The sequence below is a fragment of the Malus sylvestris genome, chromosome 4 (genome assembly GCF_916048215.2).
Source record: "Malus sylvestris chromosome 4, drMalSylv7.2, whole genome shotgun sequence".
Taxonomy (NCBI): domain Eukaryota; kingdom Viridiplantae; phylum Streptophyta; class Magnoliopsida; order Rosales; family Rosaceae; genus Malus; species Malus sylvestris.
The window spans coordinates 30,644,389-30,662,955 of NC_062263.1; the positions used below are offsets into that span (position 1 = coordinate 30,644,389).

The window sequence follows — 18,567 nt, forward strand, 5'->3', positions numbered from 1 at the left end:
TAAGACAGTCTTCAACATCCTTTTCTTCTTTCTTCTCCTTCTTCTTCTTCTTTGAAATTGAAGTGTTGGGTTGAGTCAGAGGGTCTTCAACAACCTTTTGATCTTCTCCAAGTCGGAATTGACTTATAATCTTCAACAACCTTTATTCTTTCTTCCCATCTGTTTGTTAGCAAATCGAAATGTACACACAAGTATAACTGGCCAAACGTACAAATTAGGTTTAGAATGGTTTATATGTAAATCCAACCTGATACTTCCTATTTAATATTGATGCGAGTCGAGTTTAAAATTTCTTACTTAGGTAGTGGGCATGCTGCCAACAGGTTGTAGTTATAGTGACAAAAATGTTCTATTCTTCTTCTTCTTCTTCTTCTTCTTCTTCTTCTTCAAGTCGGCATCGACTAAGACAGTCTTCAACAGCCTTTTCTTCTTTCTTCTCGTTCTTCTTCTTCTTTGAAATTGAAGTGTTGGGTTGAGTCAGAGGGTCTTCAACAGCCTTTTCATCTTCTCCAAGTCGGAATTGACTCAGAATCTTCAACAACCTTTCTTTTTTCTTCCCATCTGTTTGTCAGCAAATCGAAATGTACACACAAGTATAACTGGCCAAACGTACAACTTAGGTTTAGAATGGTTTTATATGTAAATCCAACCTGATACTTCCTATTTAATATTGATGCGAGTCGTGTTTAAAATTTCTGTTTAAAATTTCTTACTTAGGTAGTGGGCATGCTGCCAACAGGTTGTAGTTATAGTGACAACAATGTTCTACTTCAAATTACTCTAAATTGTGGAAATGATAATTAGAACTCGAGTGGATTGAGAAAGCACGTTTGATACAATGTGGTTACGCTCAAGTTTGTCAAATTGAAATTTTCATTTTCAACAAAATGGTATTCTATTATAAAACATTCAAAATACGGAAGTGATTTAGATGATATACACAAAAACTGACTTAACTCAAATTTACCATTAAATTGATTTTTTTTTTTTGGCTCTAGTATATTGGTAACTGAGCCCAAAGTAGTATTGGATCCAATTTACAGGTTTATCATTCCATTACCAGCCCGCACAACTGGGCTCACACTCTCACTTAAAAAGAAAATAAATAAATAATTAAATCAAAAAGCAAAGGGAAAGAAGCTTTAATGGCCTCCTTTTTCCACATTCCATATTCCCGTTTGCTTCTTCCTCGCTGCATTTTGCTCCATTTTCACCTGTAAGCCTCTCTCTCTCTCTCTCTCTCTCTCTCTCTCTCTCTCTCTCTCTCTCTCTGTGCACTAATCAGTTATCACCTTGCATTCTTGTTTTTCTAATTGTCGAAAGATTTTGCTTCTCATCCATCTCTTCAAGATGGGGTTTTTCTGCTTTTACCCGTGATAGGTCTAATTTATAGCTACCGCCACTGAGCTTTTTCTTCAGCTTGTCCAATATTTTTCTTCCAATCCATAATGGGGAAGATGGTCTGTAGCTTTTCATCCTTGTTATTGCCTTAATTTACAGCTGCTGCTGTTCTTCAACCCCTCTGAAAGCCCTCTATTTTTAAGCCATGGAGCACAAATGGGTTTCAGGTTTTTGCCCCTGTAACCCTCTTAAATTACGTGCACTGCTACTGATATTCTTAGTGCTTGTATGCTCAAACCTTTCTCAGTGTTTTGATATTTACCCACAAGACAAAGACTCAGTCTTGCTGTTTAGGTCATTGGTCCAAGACCCTAGCCAGAGCTTGTCCAGCTGGGTTGGCTCTAATTGTACCAACTGGACCGGAATCACCTGCGAAAACCAGACCGGCAGAGTGGTTTCGGTTAACTTGACCAACATGAACTTGTCTGGCCAAATTCACCCCAGTTTGTGCAAACTTCCATTTCTCGAACATTTGGTTTTGTCTGAAAACAACTTTACTTCCCCAATCCCCCTGTGTTTCGGTTCTTTGCGCAGTCTCAAAACCCTGCATGTCGATCACAATAGGTTTCAGGGGACTGTGCCCGATACACTCATGAAGCTTAGGCAGCTGAAAGAACTTGTTTTGAATGGTAACAATGATTTGGGAGGGCTTATTCCTTGGTGGGTTGGTAACTTCTCGGCTCAGTTGGAGAAACTAGATATTGGGTTTAATTCGTTTCATGGGGAGATTCCTGAAAGCGTGTTATACTCGAAATCTTTGAAGTATTTAGATCTTGGGAACAATAATTTATCTGGTATTTTGAGTGACTTTCACCAATCTTTGGTCTTTCTCAATCTTGGATCGAATCAGTTTTCTGGTACTTTGCCTTGTTTCTCTGCTTGTGTTCAGTCTCTTAGAGTTTTGAATTTGGCTAACAATTCTGTTGTGGGAGGAATGCCGACATGTATTGCTTCGCTTCAAGGTTTGAATCATCTGAACCTTTCATTCAACCACTTGACTTATGAGATATCTCCGAGGCTTGTGTTTTCGGAGAAGCTTCTTGTCTTGGACTTGAGTAACAATGAGTTGTCTGGCCCTCTTCCGAGCAAGATTGCGGAGACAACAGATAAATCCGGGCTTGTTCTTCTTGATCTGTCTCACAACAGTTTCTCTGGTGAAATCCCATTGAAGATTACCGAACTGAAAAGCTTGCAGGCCCTGTTTCTGTCATACAATCTTCTTGTGGGGGAGATTCCGGCGAGGATTGGAAATCTGACTTACCTCCAAGTGATTGATCTCTCGCACAACTCTCTATCAGGCTCAATTCCGTTGAACATCGTCGGATGTTTTCAGCTGCTTGCATTGATACTCAACAACAACAATCTTTCTGGTGAAATTCAACCGGAGCTTGATGCATTGGACAGCTTGAAGATACTGGACATTAGCAACAACAAGATATCTGGTGAGATCCCGCTTACTTTAGCAGGCTGTAAATCTCTGGAGATTGTAGATTTCAGCTCCAACAGTCTCTCCGGAATCTTGAGTGATGCAATCACCAAATGGTCAAACCTCAGGTATCTGTCCCTAGCTCAGAATGAATTTAACGGAAATCTGCCCGGCTGGCTCTTTACTTTCCCGGCTATCAGAATGATGGATTTCTCAGGAAACAAATTTTCGGGCTTCATACCGGATGCCAACTTTAACATGAGCAAAAATTTTAACAATGGAGAGCTTGGTAAAATGCAGAGAGTGCCATTTGGTACAACGCATGGTGCGGATACAAAAGTTTTGATTGTTGTCACTACTAGCACTGAATTAAGCTTCAATTATGTACTATCTTCGATGGTGGGAATCGATTTCTCTAATAATGTGCTAGATGGGGAGATTCCAGGGGGGCTATTTACATTACGTGGTTTGCAATACCTAAACTTGTCACGTAATTTTCTTCGTGGTCGTGTTCCAGATGTAGAGAAGATGTGGAGTTTAAGGGCCTTAGATATATCGCACAATTCGCTGTCAGGTCAGATTCCCGGAAACATTTCCAGCCTTCAAGACCTGACTCGTCTGGATTTGTCATACAACTGCTTCTCTGGATTTGTTACTAAGCAGCAAGGATATTGGAGGTTCCCAGGAGCATTTGCTGGAAATCCAGATTTGTGTTTGGAGTCCTCTGATGGAGGGTGTGACCCGGCAAGCCTCCCCGTGGTGCCTGGGAAGGCATTCGAAGGGGAAGAGGTTGAGGGGCGGATTTCTGTTTGGGTTTTCTGTCTAAGTGCTTTCCTCAGTTTCTACTTTACAGGAGTAGCCCTCTTTTGCTCACCTCGAGCACGAAATTACATTCTCCAGACAAAAGCTTAGCGTAATGTTACGTGTAGATGTCGATGACAACAATAAGCTGTAAATTTCATTTACTCCTTTCTAAAGGATGAGTTTGTTCTTCCATGTTTTGCTAACATAGAACTTAGCTGTTGGCACTTAGAATGCTCATAATAATATGCCATAACTAGGGATCGGCAACGGTTATGGCAGACGGGTAATCTGGTTATTTACCCATAACCATTTATGCTCATATCTGCATAACCATTTACCCATTGGGTAATTGCATAAATGGTTGTACCCATAACAATAACCGTTTATAAACGGTTATCTATACCCATAACCGTGTATCCATTTAACCATATCCATTTATCCATTTATCCATTTAACCTTAACCATAACCATTTAACCGTTTTTGAACCCGTTTATCTTTTTTTTTTTTTACCTATTTACCCATTTTTCATCCGTTTACATGTTTTTTTTATAACAACTTGAAAATTACAAAAGAAAAATTTGTCATAATTTTCGTTTTTTGACAATTAAACATCGTTATATGTACATTTTAACATGCATTTTCCTATTTTTAAGTCCTCATACAATTCCAATAATTTTTACTAACGATATTTTTCGGATTGCATTGGATCTCCCAACATATCAACATCATTGCCAAAATATGAGTACTCGGATTGCATTGGATCTCCCAACAGAGACAAAAGTTAAAGAACAAACAAAACCCACACCGGCAATTCAAAAATCAGCCGGATACACAATTGCAGTCAATGCAATTTGCAACGAAATACAAAATTCAATCGAAATCATACTGCTAATGAGAACCAGCACGGAGGCGACGCGGCCGAGTGTTAGAATGGTGGGCAAGGTGAGGAATTTGGAGCAGATTGGGATTGCAGCCGCTGTTGTTTTTATGTGTTTGCGATAATGCGAGTTCTCTGAGGTTTATGTGTTTGTGACGGAGAGGGAGAGTGACTGACTGAGTTGTGAGCTCTCTGAGGTTTTTTTTTTTTTTAAATTATATATATATATATATATATATATATTAAATTAAATGGGTAAAATGATACCCGTTATAACCACATATAATACCCATAACCAATGGATACCCGTTATAATAATATGCCATAAGTTATGGCCCATAACATCAACTATATTCTTCAGTTTTGAATGCATTTTCTCCAACAATGGCGCCGAACCGGAACTCAAGGATTCGAAACTAACAGAAGTTATTCGTGTAATATGCACACCAAGAACCAGTTCTAATATTTAATCGGGCCGTCCAAGCTCCCGGAAGCAAACTGAAAACAACACCCACAGAAGAAGTTATTCGTGTAATATGCACACCAAGAACCATTTCTAATATTTAATCGGGCCGTCCAAGCTCCCGGAAGCAAACTGAAAACAACACCCACAGAAAAGGGTAAGTACTTGGTCTCAGGATCATGATTCATTGCAAGACCAAAATGGTCGTTACCTGTTGAACGATTGGATTTGTTGAGGTTGTGAATTCATGAGTCATTCCTTGCCATACTATCTTGCCCTCGTAGAGAAACAACAACCTATACATGTTGAATTTGTATATACTTTGTTTAAAACACGTATTAAACAACCAACGCAACCGTTCAATAATGACATGACAATTTGGATGAGGCACGTAACCTGTCAACAGCTCGTCTGATGGTACTATGTTGGTGAGTAACAACAACGTAAGATGCGATCTGCCCAGGTTTCCTGATTGCATCCCGACCTTTTGTATGTACAGAGCGGATGAGGTCTTCTACCACAGTAGAAGCAATAGGATCAAGTCCAGCTGTTGGCTCATCATATAAGAGCACCTGTTGAAGGGCGTCGAAGACTGTCAGGACTCGTGAGAACACAGTACACAATGACATACTAAACTCGGATGATACCAATGATACGTGTTACTATGAAGGAATGCAATGGGAATCACAACTCGCGAAACATTCTACAGTTATGCAAACATTATCTAAGGAAACAAATTAAATAAAGAACACAACAAAGCTATCATCTTCTCAAAATACCTCTGGCTCTATCGCCTCCTTTGTGGTATCATAAATTATGGATCGAGCCAGAGCAACTCGTTTCTTCATTCCACCAGATAGCTCCGAAGGTAATCGATCCTCAACTCCCTAAACAAACAACCAAGATTGATTAGAAGACAGTTGATGGCGAGCACGCCAAGCAGTGATATCAAAACATTGCAACCCATACTAACACGATCATTAGAAGACAGTTGATGGCGAGGGTGAGAAGATGCTCAGAAATTATCTTAGTGAAAAAAATTACATGTGGTTTTGCCGAGGGTGGGGGGTTAAGTTGAGGAAGGTTTTGCAGACTAATAAATTGACATTTTAAGCATATACCTTTAACCCGACTGCGGCCAAGCTCTCAGTCACAAGCTTTGAAATTTGATCCTCGGGCATGCTCGAATTTTCATACCTAATCAATTAACAACATGAATTATACTTTGGCATTTTCTATTGAAACCTACACTATCACTCCTAACAGTGCAAAAGAATGCACAAAGAATTTAAAGCTGACTTACAGAAGGAAACCAACATTATCACGAACAGTCAAAGAATCAAATAGTGCAGCGCTCTGAAACACCTGTTACATAGTAGATAAATGCATTAAAAGATATATTTTTTTTGTTTGGATATAAGTGAACCAGAAAAAAAAATAGATAACCCTAGCATAACAGTGAAGTTTACCAATCCAATCCGAATACCAGATATCTCATCATCGCTGATCAAACCAATTCTCTTTTGACCTCGAATGTACACCTCTCCCTGCTCGTTACACAAAGGACAAATCTACATAAGAGAACAATAACTAACTCATGGAAGCTCATTAAAATCTAAACACAAGTTAATGCAACAAGGGTTAACATAATATGAAAACCAGCTTAACTATCAACCTTGTCAGGAGCAAGAAGCCCTGCCATAATCTTCAGAACTGTAGATTTTCCCGTGCCAGAAGGCCCAATTATTCCAACAGCTTCGCCATGCCTAATCTATAAATGAATCCACGAATGACCAATAATTTCTTTTATTAGATACAGAAATTATATTGAAAATATAGGAAAGTACAAAGTAGTGAAAGGAAGACCAGTAGCACATTCTATGTTAAAGAACAATATTATAGAAAACAATACACGGGTTAAGAAAGAAGAAAACAGTCCTAAACAACACCATTCCCATCCTTAAAAAAGAGTAGCATTCTTGTTTCTTTCGTTCTGGAAATCCCATCGCAACGCTTTCCCAGACTATGGAATTGAATAAAAACCCAAACTGCCTTTTGTAAGGATAACAATCTACTGTGTAACTCATAAGCCAAATAGAGACTTGACTCCTCTTCTTTTTGGAACATATTTAGTTCCCGGGGTAAAGAAAGCAGTGAATTCCTCTTCTAAAGTAAATCACTAGTCTTCAAAAGACAAAGGTTCAAGCTAAAGAAGTTAACTTTTGAAACTCTTGATCAGGAACTATCAGTCACAGGACAATAGCAAAGTTCAAATGTATGCTACCTCCACATAGGACCAATGCATATAAATTCTTAAAACAACTGAAAAGACTTATATAATATGAATTAGATTCACCTTGAAGCTCACACCTCTCAATATATGCTTCTCGCCAAACGATTTGTAGACGTCTCTACACTCGATTAGAACATCAGAGTCATCCTCGGGTTCCCAAACTGTACTTAAATCCTCTGATTTAAATGGATCCTGATCAGAAAAACCCTGTCAGCCACAGCTACCATTTATTGATCTGAATTAATTTCCGCTACTACAAACATCAAATTACGCATTTCATGTGTCCAATGGAATCCAACACAGTGATAAAAACACAATGCAAGTTTTCCGAATTGCAACTTGTCAATGCCTGTGGAATCCAGGACCAAGTGGAAATGCGGGGTTTACAAAGCCAGCAGGTCAGAAACGACCGGCATTTTTCCTAACAGTAAGCAATAAAGCTAATACCATATCTCAATAGTAAAGTAGCACATTACATAAGATAAATGAAAACTACGAAAAACGATCAGAAATATCAAATCGGTAGACAAAACCACAACACAAAGATTTGTCAAATAACAATACAATGTAGGTGTCAATAGAAGCCAAGTAAGCATACAAAATGGTTGCTTTAGTAAATGGATTAAGAAAAAACATGAGTTATTCAATTACAAAAACATGACTTCTTCAAAGGTTGTCTGAGACTTACCTCGAATTTAGCTGCAAAGGATTCATCGCTCCGCAGTTTGGGGGGAGGCTCCATACAAGCACACAAAACGTTTCTTTGCTCTCCCTTTTGCTTGTCACTACTACAATTGATCGTCCTTGCAAATCTAACGGACCGAGAAAAACCATCGGATGTGAAGCCGCTAGATGTCGCCAGAGGAAACAACACTGAATTCGACACAGAAACCATGGTTCTGGGTCGCAGAACGAGATTCAATTATCGGCCAAATAATCAAAATTTTAAAGCAATTGAGGCCGTTGGTGTTGGAAATTTGTGATTTTGAAGACGACCCAGATCAGATTATAGGACGAAGACCGGTTCTGGAAGCAAATCGGGTTGTAAATAGTGGAAATTTGATGAATTTGAAGGCGACCCAGATCAGTTTTTGGGTCAAAACGCCCAGAAGAGAAACCAATTGAATGCAATTTGCCGGGAGGAATTGCCGCGATTGTGGAATAGCTGTTGTGGCGGATGTGCGGGTGGGGGGAAAGAGGTCGGCTTTTTCTGAAAGCACGTGACTTTTTGTTGGGGATTTCCTCATGCCTTGCTTGGGTTTTCATAGAGGGCAAGGTATAGATTATTTCATAAAGTAAATTGTAGAAATGGTTTCTTAACTTTAATTAAATTAGAGTAATAGTTTCTCAACTAAAAATTCATTATTATTGGTACCTCAACTTATCAAAATGTGTACCTATAGTCATTTTCATCAATTTCATCAAAATAAGTTATGTTGGAATAACCATTTATATAATTAAGATTCATCAACTCATCAAAGTGTGTAATTATGGTCTTTTTCGTCAACTACATCAAAAAATTTCTCAAAACAAATTATGTTGAAATGACCATTGCTACAATTGGGTTAAAGTTAAGGAACCATTTGTCAAGTTGAATTAAAGTTGAGGGATCATAGCTGCACGTTTTAATGAGTTGAGGGACTAATAATAATGGATTTTTAGTTGAGGGACCATTGCTACAATTAAGTTAACGTTAAGAGACCATAACTACAATTTACTCCTAGTTCATATTATTATTCTATGTGATGGTGACTTTCAGTTTAAATTTAAAAAAAAATAATATCATTGTTTTAGTATAATAATGTTTTAGATGATGGTAAAATCGTTTTATATAAACTAATTTTTTTAATTAATTATTATTCGATTTTGTGAAATGATAATTTTTTTTAATTAATTATTATTCGATTTTGTGAAATGATGTAGGTAGATTATATTGTGGCCGATTTGTTACTAGGAATGGGACCGTAGTATCAACATCTAATTAAAAGTCTAGTTTTGGGGTAAGGGGTTGGGATATAATAACATGACATAATCACTCAAGTTTTTTTTCGGAATTTCGATTCGGAAAAGAATCATCGCATAATCCTTTTTATGAGAATCTTAGGGATTTCATGATCATGATCGTTCATTGTATATCATGCAGTCAGTTTTTGTTAGGCACTATTTATATTTAATTTTAAATTTTAAATTTTGAAATTATTTCTAACTGCACGATGTACGATAAACGATTACGATCACAAAATCCCTAAGGGTGCGTTTGTTGCACTGGATTAGCTTCAGGGACTAAGCTGGACTGGCTTAGACTAGACTAAACTGGACTGATTTAGTGAAGCGTTTGGTGCAGTGTCGGATTAAAAAAAAGGATAATAACAAACTACAATATTTTATATTTTTTAATTCATATCTAATAATATTATATTAATTAATTCTATCTTTTTTTCTTCTAATAATACTCTCCCTCTCCCTGGAAGCCTCCATCATTTTCTTCCTCGTTCTCTCCGTCCCACACTCTCCGTCCCTTTCCTCTTTTTTCTGATTAATTGCCAAAAAAATTCTGCAAAATGAAGAATCGAGCTTCGTTTTTCTGGTTTTTGTTCATGGGATCGTTGGGCTTGTCCACCGGAGGAGGAGAAAAACGAAGAGGAAGACCCGGTGGACAAACGAGAAAAACGAAGCTCGATTCTTCATTTTGCATAATTCGGAGGTTGTGGACTCCGAATTTAGGGTTAGATTCTGTCTTCTCTGCTGCTGTTTTTTTTGTTTGGATTCTGTCTTCTTTGTTAAATTTGTCTCTGTTTGTGGGCTGTCAAAGGTTGTGGACTCTGAATCTGGGGTTTGATGTTTTGGATTTTTTAATGTGCGAGGCAGTGAGGAAGAAGGAAATGAGAGCGGCGATTTACGAGGACGCGGCGGTTGTCCTGGGATGGTCCGGTGAGGTTGTCGAGCAGGGTGAGCAGTCGAGCAAAGCGCTGAGGAGTCGAGCAGAGCATCGATCTTAGCAATCAGGTGGTATTTGGGGGGTCTCGCTAAGACTACCTAGCGAGCCCCGTAGTCCACACGAGTCCCCTTTAGTCCCACTTAACTTAGTCCCAACACCTATCAAACATGGGACTGTAGTCCAGTCCAGTCCAGTCCCTCCTAAGGAGGTGAAACAAACGCCCCCTAAATTCCTAAAAAAAGGATCTGAAGAGAATTCATTTCCTTTCGATTCAGTCATAGTGACATAGCACCAATCACCAAAAGCTGTCAACAGTTGACTTTATCATTAAATTTTACATTGTTTTCAGATTTGACCAAAAAAAAACATTTTTCTTTCATGTTCCATGAAAATAGTCTATGTTTCTTGAATGCAAATAAGTGTTATGCTGTATCATAATTTGAGATTAAAGGTGTGTGGTGCTAAGGTAGATTATATTTATTCTTTTAAAATAAAAAGGGACTAGTTTGTGGTTTCGGCACTAGGGTCGGAAAAATTCACAAGGACATTTCAGTTTTTTTTACTACCATCATGAGATTCAGACAACACTAATAGTCAAACTCAAGATGTACGTGTAAAAAATGAGCCTGAAATTCCCCCAACCGGTTCCTAAGCCACTTCAAAAGTTGACAAATCACAATACATTGACAGACGTGAGCTAGGAAATTTTTCTCAATATAAATGAGTAGTTTCAATAAACAAATGTTTGACAAAATAAAACAAATGTTTATTACTTAATAAACATATTCATTTCAGTTTATATAAATAGATAACTTTTTAAATTTATGACAATATAAATGAAATTTTATTGGGCCATGAGACCAAACCCAAAATGTAAACTTCTACTTTATATATATAATCATTAGCCCAATTTGTATGTTTCAGTTTGAGGAGTGAGCCCATAAAAAGCAAGAGAAAGTCAAACCACTGACTTTTTTTTAGGATCAATGATGAGGAGACTTTATGTGGACTAGGGATGGCAATTTAACCCGTTTTCGAATAGTTCGATTTCAGGCATAAAATTTCGGGTATTTTATAATTATGGGTAACAGTTTGGTAAATTTTTCAGTTTTGAGTTCGGTTATGGTTATTGGCGTATCCGCCCCAAACCCATACCCAAAACCTAAGCATTTCATCTATGAATAAAAATATCTAAATATTTATTATATGGAAAGGGGTTGTTAATAATCATGCATTATTAAATATGAAATTAATTATTTACTTTTATATCATTAATAATAGGAATTATATGCTTATAATTTTTAAGAGTGTAAATGTTTTTTTAGTAATATAAATGTTTAATTACTTATTAGATGCATTGTATTAATTGTATTAATAATAGCAATTTATTTAAAATCCTTTTTTTTTAATATTCTTCATTTAGTTAATAATATAAATAAATATATAAATATCATAATGGGGAAAACCATTCCCCGATCAAAAATCCATCACCCGACGGGTTCGGTTATGGGGAAAACCGTTCGGGGATTCTACGGATTCAGGTTCGGAGAAAATAAACAGGTTCGGGTATGGGGATGGCACATCCGAACCCAATCTACCTCGTTGACATCCCTACTGTGGACTCATAGTTACTTCACACTTTAAAACAAGGGTAAAACACTGTTTACTACCCTCAAGTTTCGTGGTTTTCAACATTTATTATATCAATTTTTTTTCATCCCAGAGTCATACCTAAAGTGTTAATTTTGGGACAATCTTATACATCCGTTAAGTTTTCCGTTAGAACTTCTGTTAACTGATGATGTGGCACCCACGTGGACAATAACTAAGCACCACGTGTCAATTTGGGCCCACTTCAATATTAAAAAAATTAAAAAATTAAAAATACAAAAAAGAAAAAGAAAAAAAAAGAACAAACATCTGTCTCCTCCTTCCCCCTCGCACCCTCTCCCTCCCTTCTCTCTTCTGCAACCCGCACCCCTTCCCTCCATTCTCTCTTCTGCACCTCCACCACCTTCCCTTCTCTCCTCTATAACCTGTACCCATCATCTCTGCACACCCAACCCAACAAGTGACTTCCATCTTCAGGAAAAGCTGAAAAGTGTGGATTGAGGTTTCAATAATCTTGACGAGATCTGGGGCATAAACCATTAAATCAAATTCTTCCTCCTCTGGGCCATTTCGAATTGGACCAGAAAATGCAAACTTGAAGCGGGTGGAGGAGACCCAAATCCTCCCGATTTTCCAGAAAACTATAAAGTTAAAAGAAAAAAATATTCAGATCAACTAATATTGGGTTTCTTTTATGAACCCAGAAAAATTGGGGTCTCTTTCGAGATGAAAATAAAACGGAAATAGAAAAGGAAAATCAAAAGGAAAAAGGAAGAGGAGTTGGGTCCAGGATCTGGACGTAGAGGATGAGACAGCTCGTAGCAGCAGCCCAAGACAGACTGCATCATCGACCGGATCTGGTAGGGCGGTTTGGTGGGTTCGTGCAGGGGAGAGAAGGGAGGGAGAAGAAATGAGGGAGTGAGGGACGGACAGACAGGCTGCGTCATCGACCGGATCTGGTAGGACAATTTGAATTCCGATTTCAAAAAATCCGACTGGTTGCACTCGTCCCACCATGCTTTCAACCTGTCCTTGACCCATAGCCGCCGATGGTGACCCGATTTGACTCCCGGCTTACCTATTTCGACTCCATCAGCTACCGTCGACATCGCCGCATAGGCGGCGCTTCTCAAATTTCTCCGCTTCATCGTTTCAGATTCTTCCACCTCCGAGTAGCACTTCTGCAAATCAGAGTAGTAATCGAAAATGGCCTCGTTCCTCTCCTTATGCGTCTCTTCTATTAACGATGCGTCGTCATTCGGTGCCATGTCGTGGTTGAGCTTATCCTGCTTCACCTGCTCTTCGAGCAACGACAAGGAGGCGATGTCTTCAGTTGCTAGAGGAAAATGTAGATGGTGATTTGCATACGACATCCATAACAAGGAAATTGAGGAAGCAGGGATAGAGGGTGTCAGGTGGGGAAGATAATGGGTTTCTGGGGATGGAGGGATGTCAGGTGGGGGTGAGGAAGACGAAGGGGTTCTGGGTTTTATTTTGTTTGTTTGTTTTTTTTTTTTTTTGAAATTTTTTGAATAATTAATTTTTAATTTTTAATTTCCACGTGGATCCCTTAATGACACGTGGCGCCTAGTCACTGTCCACATAGGTGTCACGTCATCAGTTAATGGCAAACTTAACAGTTTGACTAACGGATGTATGAGACTGTTCCAAAATTAACACTTTAGGTATGACTCTGGGACGAAAAAAACTTGATGTATTAAATGTTGAAAACCACGAAACATGAGGGTAGTAAACAGTCTTTTACCCTTAAACAATGTTCATGCCAACATTATAAATATTATGCCAAAAACACAAGGTGATATAGAGTATATATAGAATCTCACTTTTAAGACAATATCTTCAGCATTTCTCTTTTTCTAATGCACTTCAAATACAAAAAGAGTTGTTAGATCTCATTGGATCAAAACAATTTAATGACTCTTATTATGATATGTAATTTAAATGGGCATGTTTAATATGTATTTCATGGTTAAAACCACTCGCAGTTAGATCCTCGCGTACCCCAAAATCTGTTGATGTGGGGTCAAAAACGTCCATGTTCATGTTTTAAGCTTGAAAAACCAACCCAGATTAACCCAAAATTATTAGGCATACAATCACCAAACTTAACTACCAAGAAGGATGAACCTGACCAATCTCACAATTCGAAGCTCCCATTTTATCACGACCTATCTAGGAAGATTACATTTTTACATCATTTTGTGTAGTAGATTTCTTTAAATAAGAGCGAAAAACCTACTTGTATTTATACGTCTGGTCTATAGATTAGAGAAATAGTTCACAGTATACAAAGTGTAGATCACGTGATAAAATGAGAGTTTATTGAGATTTATTCTTGGGGCATATAACAGAGCAACGTAGCAAGATTCAGATATGCTATTCAGCTATAATAATAGCTAGGTGAAGAGATTAGATGCCTAATTCACTTAAGAAAAAGAAGTTGTAATATGCCAAGTTCCATGCCATCTTCATCAAGACTGCCTCAGGTGTTTGTTCTGATGTCTACAACTGTAGCACCCACCACTCCCGTTCTTTTTCCAATCAACCAAACACTAGCCAGTCGTAGAACATCAATATTAAAATTTACAAAAAAAAAACACACACATGTTACTAAATATATAAAAATGTCCATAAATTCTCAATGCATGGTTGTAAATATAAATACTATAGATTATATTCTGCTACATTTCATATCTCATGTCACAGAGGCTGCCACTTGTCGTATTAAAAACCACACAGATGTTTTTGGCATTAATTTGTTCCTTGGACTAGTCACTAGTGTTCCATTCTTGCACTGCATGCACTTCATTTTGTCCTTGACATTTAATTCAAAAGAAAATTTTAGAGAGATCAGACAAAAAAAGAGATAGAAGAAGACTAGAGAAATAAGCATGCGCAGACAAAGGGGAATGAGAACAATATGCATTTATAGTGCTCAAGCGATAATTAGTTAATAACTAAATACATCATTAATTATTCGTCTATATTTCTATTTAATAATGTAGTTTCATGATTCAAATTGTTTATTTTAAAGTTTTAGCCATCATTCAAAAAATTTTCTTATAAAATTCATTTAAATCTAAAGTCTTTTAACTTTTATTTATAATTGTTATTATTTTATTATTATAGACAAGATTGTGTTCATCTGTTTATCATTTCACGGTTAAATAACTAAACGGTTTCTTATTTGATTCAAACTTTAACAAAAACGACCTTTCAATGATAATTTGAAAAAATGATTGATTCATATTATAAGAAATGTTATGGAATGAATCTATATAAATAGTTAATTAGCGCAGTGTTAAATTATCAACTTTATCATCATTTGATCACTTTTATAATTTACAAAAGAATCAATTTTAGTCCACAAGTTGCTGAAGTGGCAAGCAATGCATGCATGTATATCAAATAAATAAAAAAATTGAAGCAATGGGTGCATATGTAGCTCCATGTAATAGATGGTTTGGTTTAATTATTATCCTTCTTGAGTGGACTGGGTTTTGCTAACCAATTTGTATTGGTCATGTGTTAATCTTTAAAATACGCGAGGGGCCGTATAAGAATGTGAGGACAAAGTCTCATTTTAGCGAGGGATCAAATTATGCAAAATCTTATAAAAGATTGAGCTAATTCTCATATAATCAATTAGTTTATGGTGAAGTTATAACTTTTTCATTTTTATTTTTTTGCTGTATTTGTTTTTTGGTTGATTTGAACTTGAGAATATATAAATGTCACCCATGGTCCACCCACCAGTCCTTATATATAAAGATATTTCATGCAACTACTGCTTGAACAAAAACATGAAGCTCCTTAAACGTGTGGTGATCGATTGTTCATATCTTATATCACGTTAGGGTTATGTATATGAATAATATTTTTTCACCGAGGAGTGAGCATAAAAGAATCGAAGTCACCTCGTGATGTTAAGTTTCACCCTGATTTGTTAACATCTACATATGCTTAGGTCAAAAGTGCATGAGCACTTGATATTCTGTGCCTTAAATGCGATGGCAAACAACTAAAGCTAGCCCCCCCTTTTTAAATACTTGTAATGCAGACTTGAGCTTACTTAGTCAAATTAATTAGAGCAGTCTATGTGTGCTTTTTTTTTTTGTTTTTTGTTTTGCATTAAAGTTTAAATTCTTGTCTTATGAGAAATTTATGTGGGTACCAGAAACACAAGTCGTGCTGTGTCTTATTCTACGTGTTATAACAATGGTAGACGACATGGTTGATATGTTCCACTTTTGTTGTATACTAATAAAAAAAATCCAAGTAGTGTTACAATTTGAGTGAAATAGTAGTGTCATGTGACCATGTTCCGAATAAACCAAAACTTTGCTCTCTTAGTTTAGATAAGTTTGGTGTATTGTACTACATTAACGCTTAATTTTTATATTAATTATGTATTTTCTTTTTGTCAAAAGGTAGAGAACATTCATAAAATAAAGTCTAGATGGTAAAATTACATCGTACTAGCCCTAGAAAGGATTGAAGCAAACAAAAAGAAGCCGTCACTTATGCGAACAAAGCATAAGTAAAGGTTCTTCCCTTGCAACAATTAGAAATGGTACATAAATAAAAAGGCATAAAATGGTTTCAAACCCAAAAATAGATCCTCCACATGAGCTTAAACAGTAGAGACTCAAAGGTGGCTAATAGAGAAAACCGTAGAAGCCTACATGAGAAATGACCTGTTGCGGCTACCCGAAAACCAGAGAAGCATACTTATATGAATATACGATGACAAAACAATTCACTAAGTAGAGATACGATGACAAAGCAAATCACTAAGTAGACATTCTATTGACTAAGTAATTAGTGGGTGGTTTTAAAAGTAAATGTGTTCTATTATGGAAGCCCTACAACTTGTGCACTTCTTTTAGAAGCAAGGCGATGTTGCATTTGCGGTTGTGAGATCAAAGAAATGAATGAACAAAAACCAATGGATAGAAAAACTAATAACTGATATAACAGAAAGGGGTATTATTGTAATTAGGTTATATGACTATATAAGAGATTGTTTAGCTATAATTTCTTTAAGTTCTTTTGTATACATTTTCTCCATTTTAATCAATACAATCTTTCTGGTTTTTTCTCTCTATCATCTTCATATTCCTTTGTACCAATTCTTCATCTTTTACAATGTAGTTAATATGGTATCAGAGCCACCAAGGCTCACGCCGGATCTTGGTGGTCGATTCCTCTTTTCTCATTACTTTCTATCTTTCTTCCTTTTTTTTTTGTTTGTTTACGCTTATTTTGATTAGTGTTTAGTGTTTAGTTTTTGGGGTTTTTCCTCTGGGTTTCAAGCGCCTTCCTTTCATCACTGAGAGGAGCCAGAGCAACCAAGCCATGGAGTTGGAGGCTCTCCGCATGGCCTACGACGAAATCAAGAAGGGGGAGAACACCCAGTTGCACAGAGAGGTCGTGCAGAAGATCTCTGAGACTAATCTTGAAGAACTTCAAGAAATTTCCAATTCTGCGAATGAAAAGCTCGTATCTTTGGATTTAATTTTTGGGATCTTGATCCAAGCATTTCCATGGAGAATAGGAATCAAGAACCTCAATTTTTCATCTGGGTTTCCCTGGAAGTGACACAAAGCTGCTTGATCTCTGACTCCGAGAGCTGAACCTGCTTTCCCAAAGCCCAGAACCTGCGTCGTTTTAGGTGGCTTCCTCGGGCGATCGCTCGTCCTTCGGCTCTTGAATATCGGAAAGCGGATCGTTCGCATTGCCGATTCGACTCATTATCTTCGGAAAGCAGATCATTCGTGTTGCCGATTCGACTCAGTCCCTCCAGCTCGATCCATCCGAGTGCGACTCCCTCCTCTTGCAAGCTCTCTCCTCCGGCCGCGCTTCCTTACACGACGTCGATACCCGTGACAGCATCCACACCTCACGCAAGCTCCCCCATCTTCTCCATGACCAAGATACTGGCGATGACAGCTACCGGCTTTCGAAGAGGGCAAGGGCAGATTTCAGAGTGTCAATCAGAGTGTTGGATTCTTCTGGGTTGCTCGGTGTCTCCGTGATTGTTTCAGAAATACGAAGTTTTGTAGTCAAGAAAGTGTCAATATTTCAAAACAGTGTTATTCTTTCTGCATCAATAATGTGTGGGAGTTTCTGCGATTCTGATGATCTGGTGAAGACATTGTGTGTTTGGTGATTTGAAACGCTTATTTCTTGAAGTTGTGGTCTTTGATGTACTTTCAAGGTTTAATTAAAGTGAAGCTGTGGTCTTAATGTGTTGATCTCTACAAGTATTAGTTTTCTTGTCAATTTAAAGAAGAAAGTGTCATTCTTTCTATGAATCTTGGAGTTTTATTCTCCTAAGTTGCATTATGATTTGGAGTTTCATTCTCCTAAGTTGCAGTATGATTTGTGTTCATGGAGTGTCAGTCTCCTTATTTGGTATTTTTAGTAAAAGTGTGAGATTTATGTTGTGCTTTGGAGTGTCATTCTCCTTGGTAGATTTGGTTTCTTGTAGTTTCATTCTCCGTGGTAGTTTAGTTTCTTGGGAGTGTCATTCTCCTTGGTAGATTTAGTTTCTTGGTAGTGTCAACTATGGATTCTCAGTTCACCGTCGAAAACTTGTTGGATATGTTCAGACCAAGACCAAATTAATATGACAGTTTGGGACTTCATTCTTCCTGCACTTCCTACTGTTTGTGGCATATCTCATACAATAATTGAAGATCGTTGTGGTGTTGAACATGGCACTGATGA

The 18,567-nt window shown here is 37.4% G+C and overlaps 2 protein-coding genes across 6 annotated transcripts; one reads left to right on the top strand and one right to left on the bottom strand.

Annotated features, from left to right (window-relative positions):
• Positions 1-1,157: 1,157 nt before the first annotated feature.
• On the top strand, positions 1,158-3,823 carry LOC126619780 (receptor-like protein CLAVATA2). Its single transcript, XM_050288193.1, has one exon. It carries the CDS (start codon positions 1,547-1,549, stop codon positions 3,737-3,739), a length of 2,193 nt encoding a protein of 730 aa, XP_050144150.1. The 5' UTR covers positions 1,158-1,546; the 3' UTR covers positions 3,740-3,823.
• Positions 3,824-4,779: 956 nt separating this feature from the next.
• On the bottom strand, positions 4,780-8,502 carry LOC126620159 (protein TRIGALACTOSYLDIACYLGLYCEROL 3, chloroplastic-like). 5 transcript variants are annotated; one of them, XM_050288649.1, is made up of 11 exons: positions 7,954-8,502; positions 7,329-7,472; positions 6,648-6,743; positions 6,442-6,519; positions 6,276-6,337; positions 6,094-6,169; positions 5,752-5,859; positions 5,369-5,544; positions 5,184-5,268; positions 5,033-5,104; positions 4,780-4,941 (listed from the first exon to the last, which is right to left on the bottom strand). In XM_050288649.1, exons 1-10 carry the CDS (start codon positions 8,158-8,160, stop codon positions 5,066-5,068), a joined length of 1,071 nt encoding a protein of 356 aa, XP_050144606.1. In that variant the 5' UTR covers positions 8,161-8,502; the 3' UTR covers positions 4,780-4,941; positions 5,033-5,065. The 5 variants fall into 5 exon arrangements, with proteins under 5 accessions (XP_050144606.1, XP_050144603.1, XP_050144607.1 ...); XM_050288646.1 differs by having other exon boundaries at positions 6,442-6,543; XM_050288650.1 differs by having other exon boundaries at positions 7,329-7,457; positions 7,954-8,501.
• Between the last annotated feature and the right edge of the window lie 10,065 nt (positions 8,503-18,567).

Bases quoted from the DNA above. Each gene is read 5' to 3' on its own strand.
- LOC126620159 (XM_050288647.1), bottom strand. From the start codon at position 8,160: ATGGTTTCTGTGTCGAATTCAGTGTTGTTTCCTCTGGCGACATCTAGC. The intron at 6,544-6,647 runs GTTGATAGTTAA...TCTCTTATGTAG, and splicing joins GGCTTCTTGCTCCTGACAAG to ATTTGTCCTTTGTGTAACGA. The intron at 5,269-5,368 runs GTTACGTGCCTC...CAACATGTATAG, and splicing joins ATCAGACGAGCTGTTGACAG to GTTGTTGTTTCTCTACGAGG.
- LOC126619780 (XM_050288193.1), top strand. From the start codon at position 1,547: ATGGAGCACAAATGGGTTTCAGGTTTTTGCCCCTGTAACCCTCTTAAA.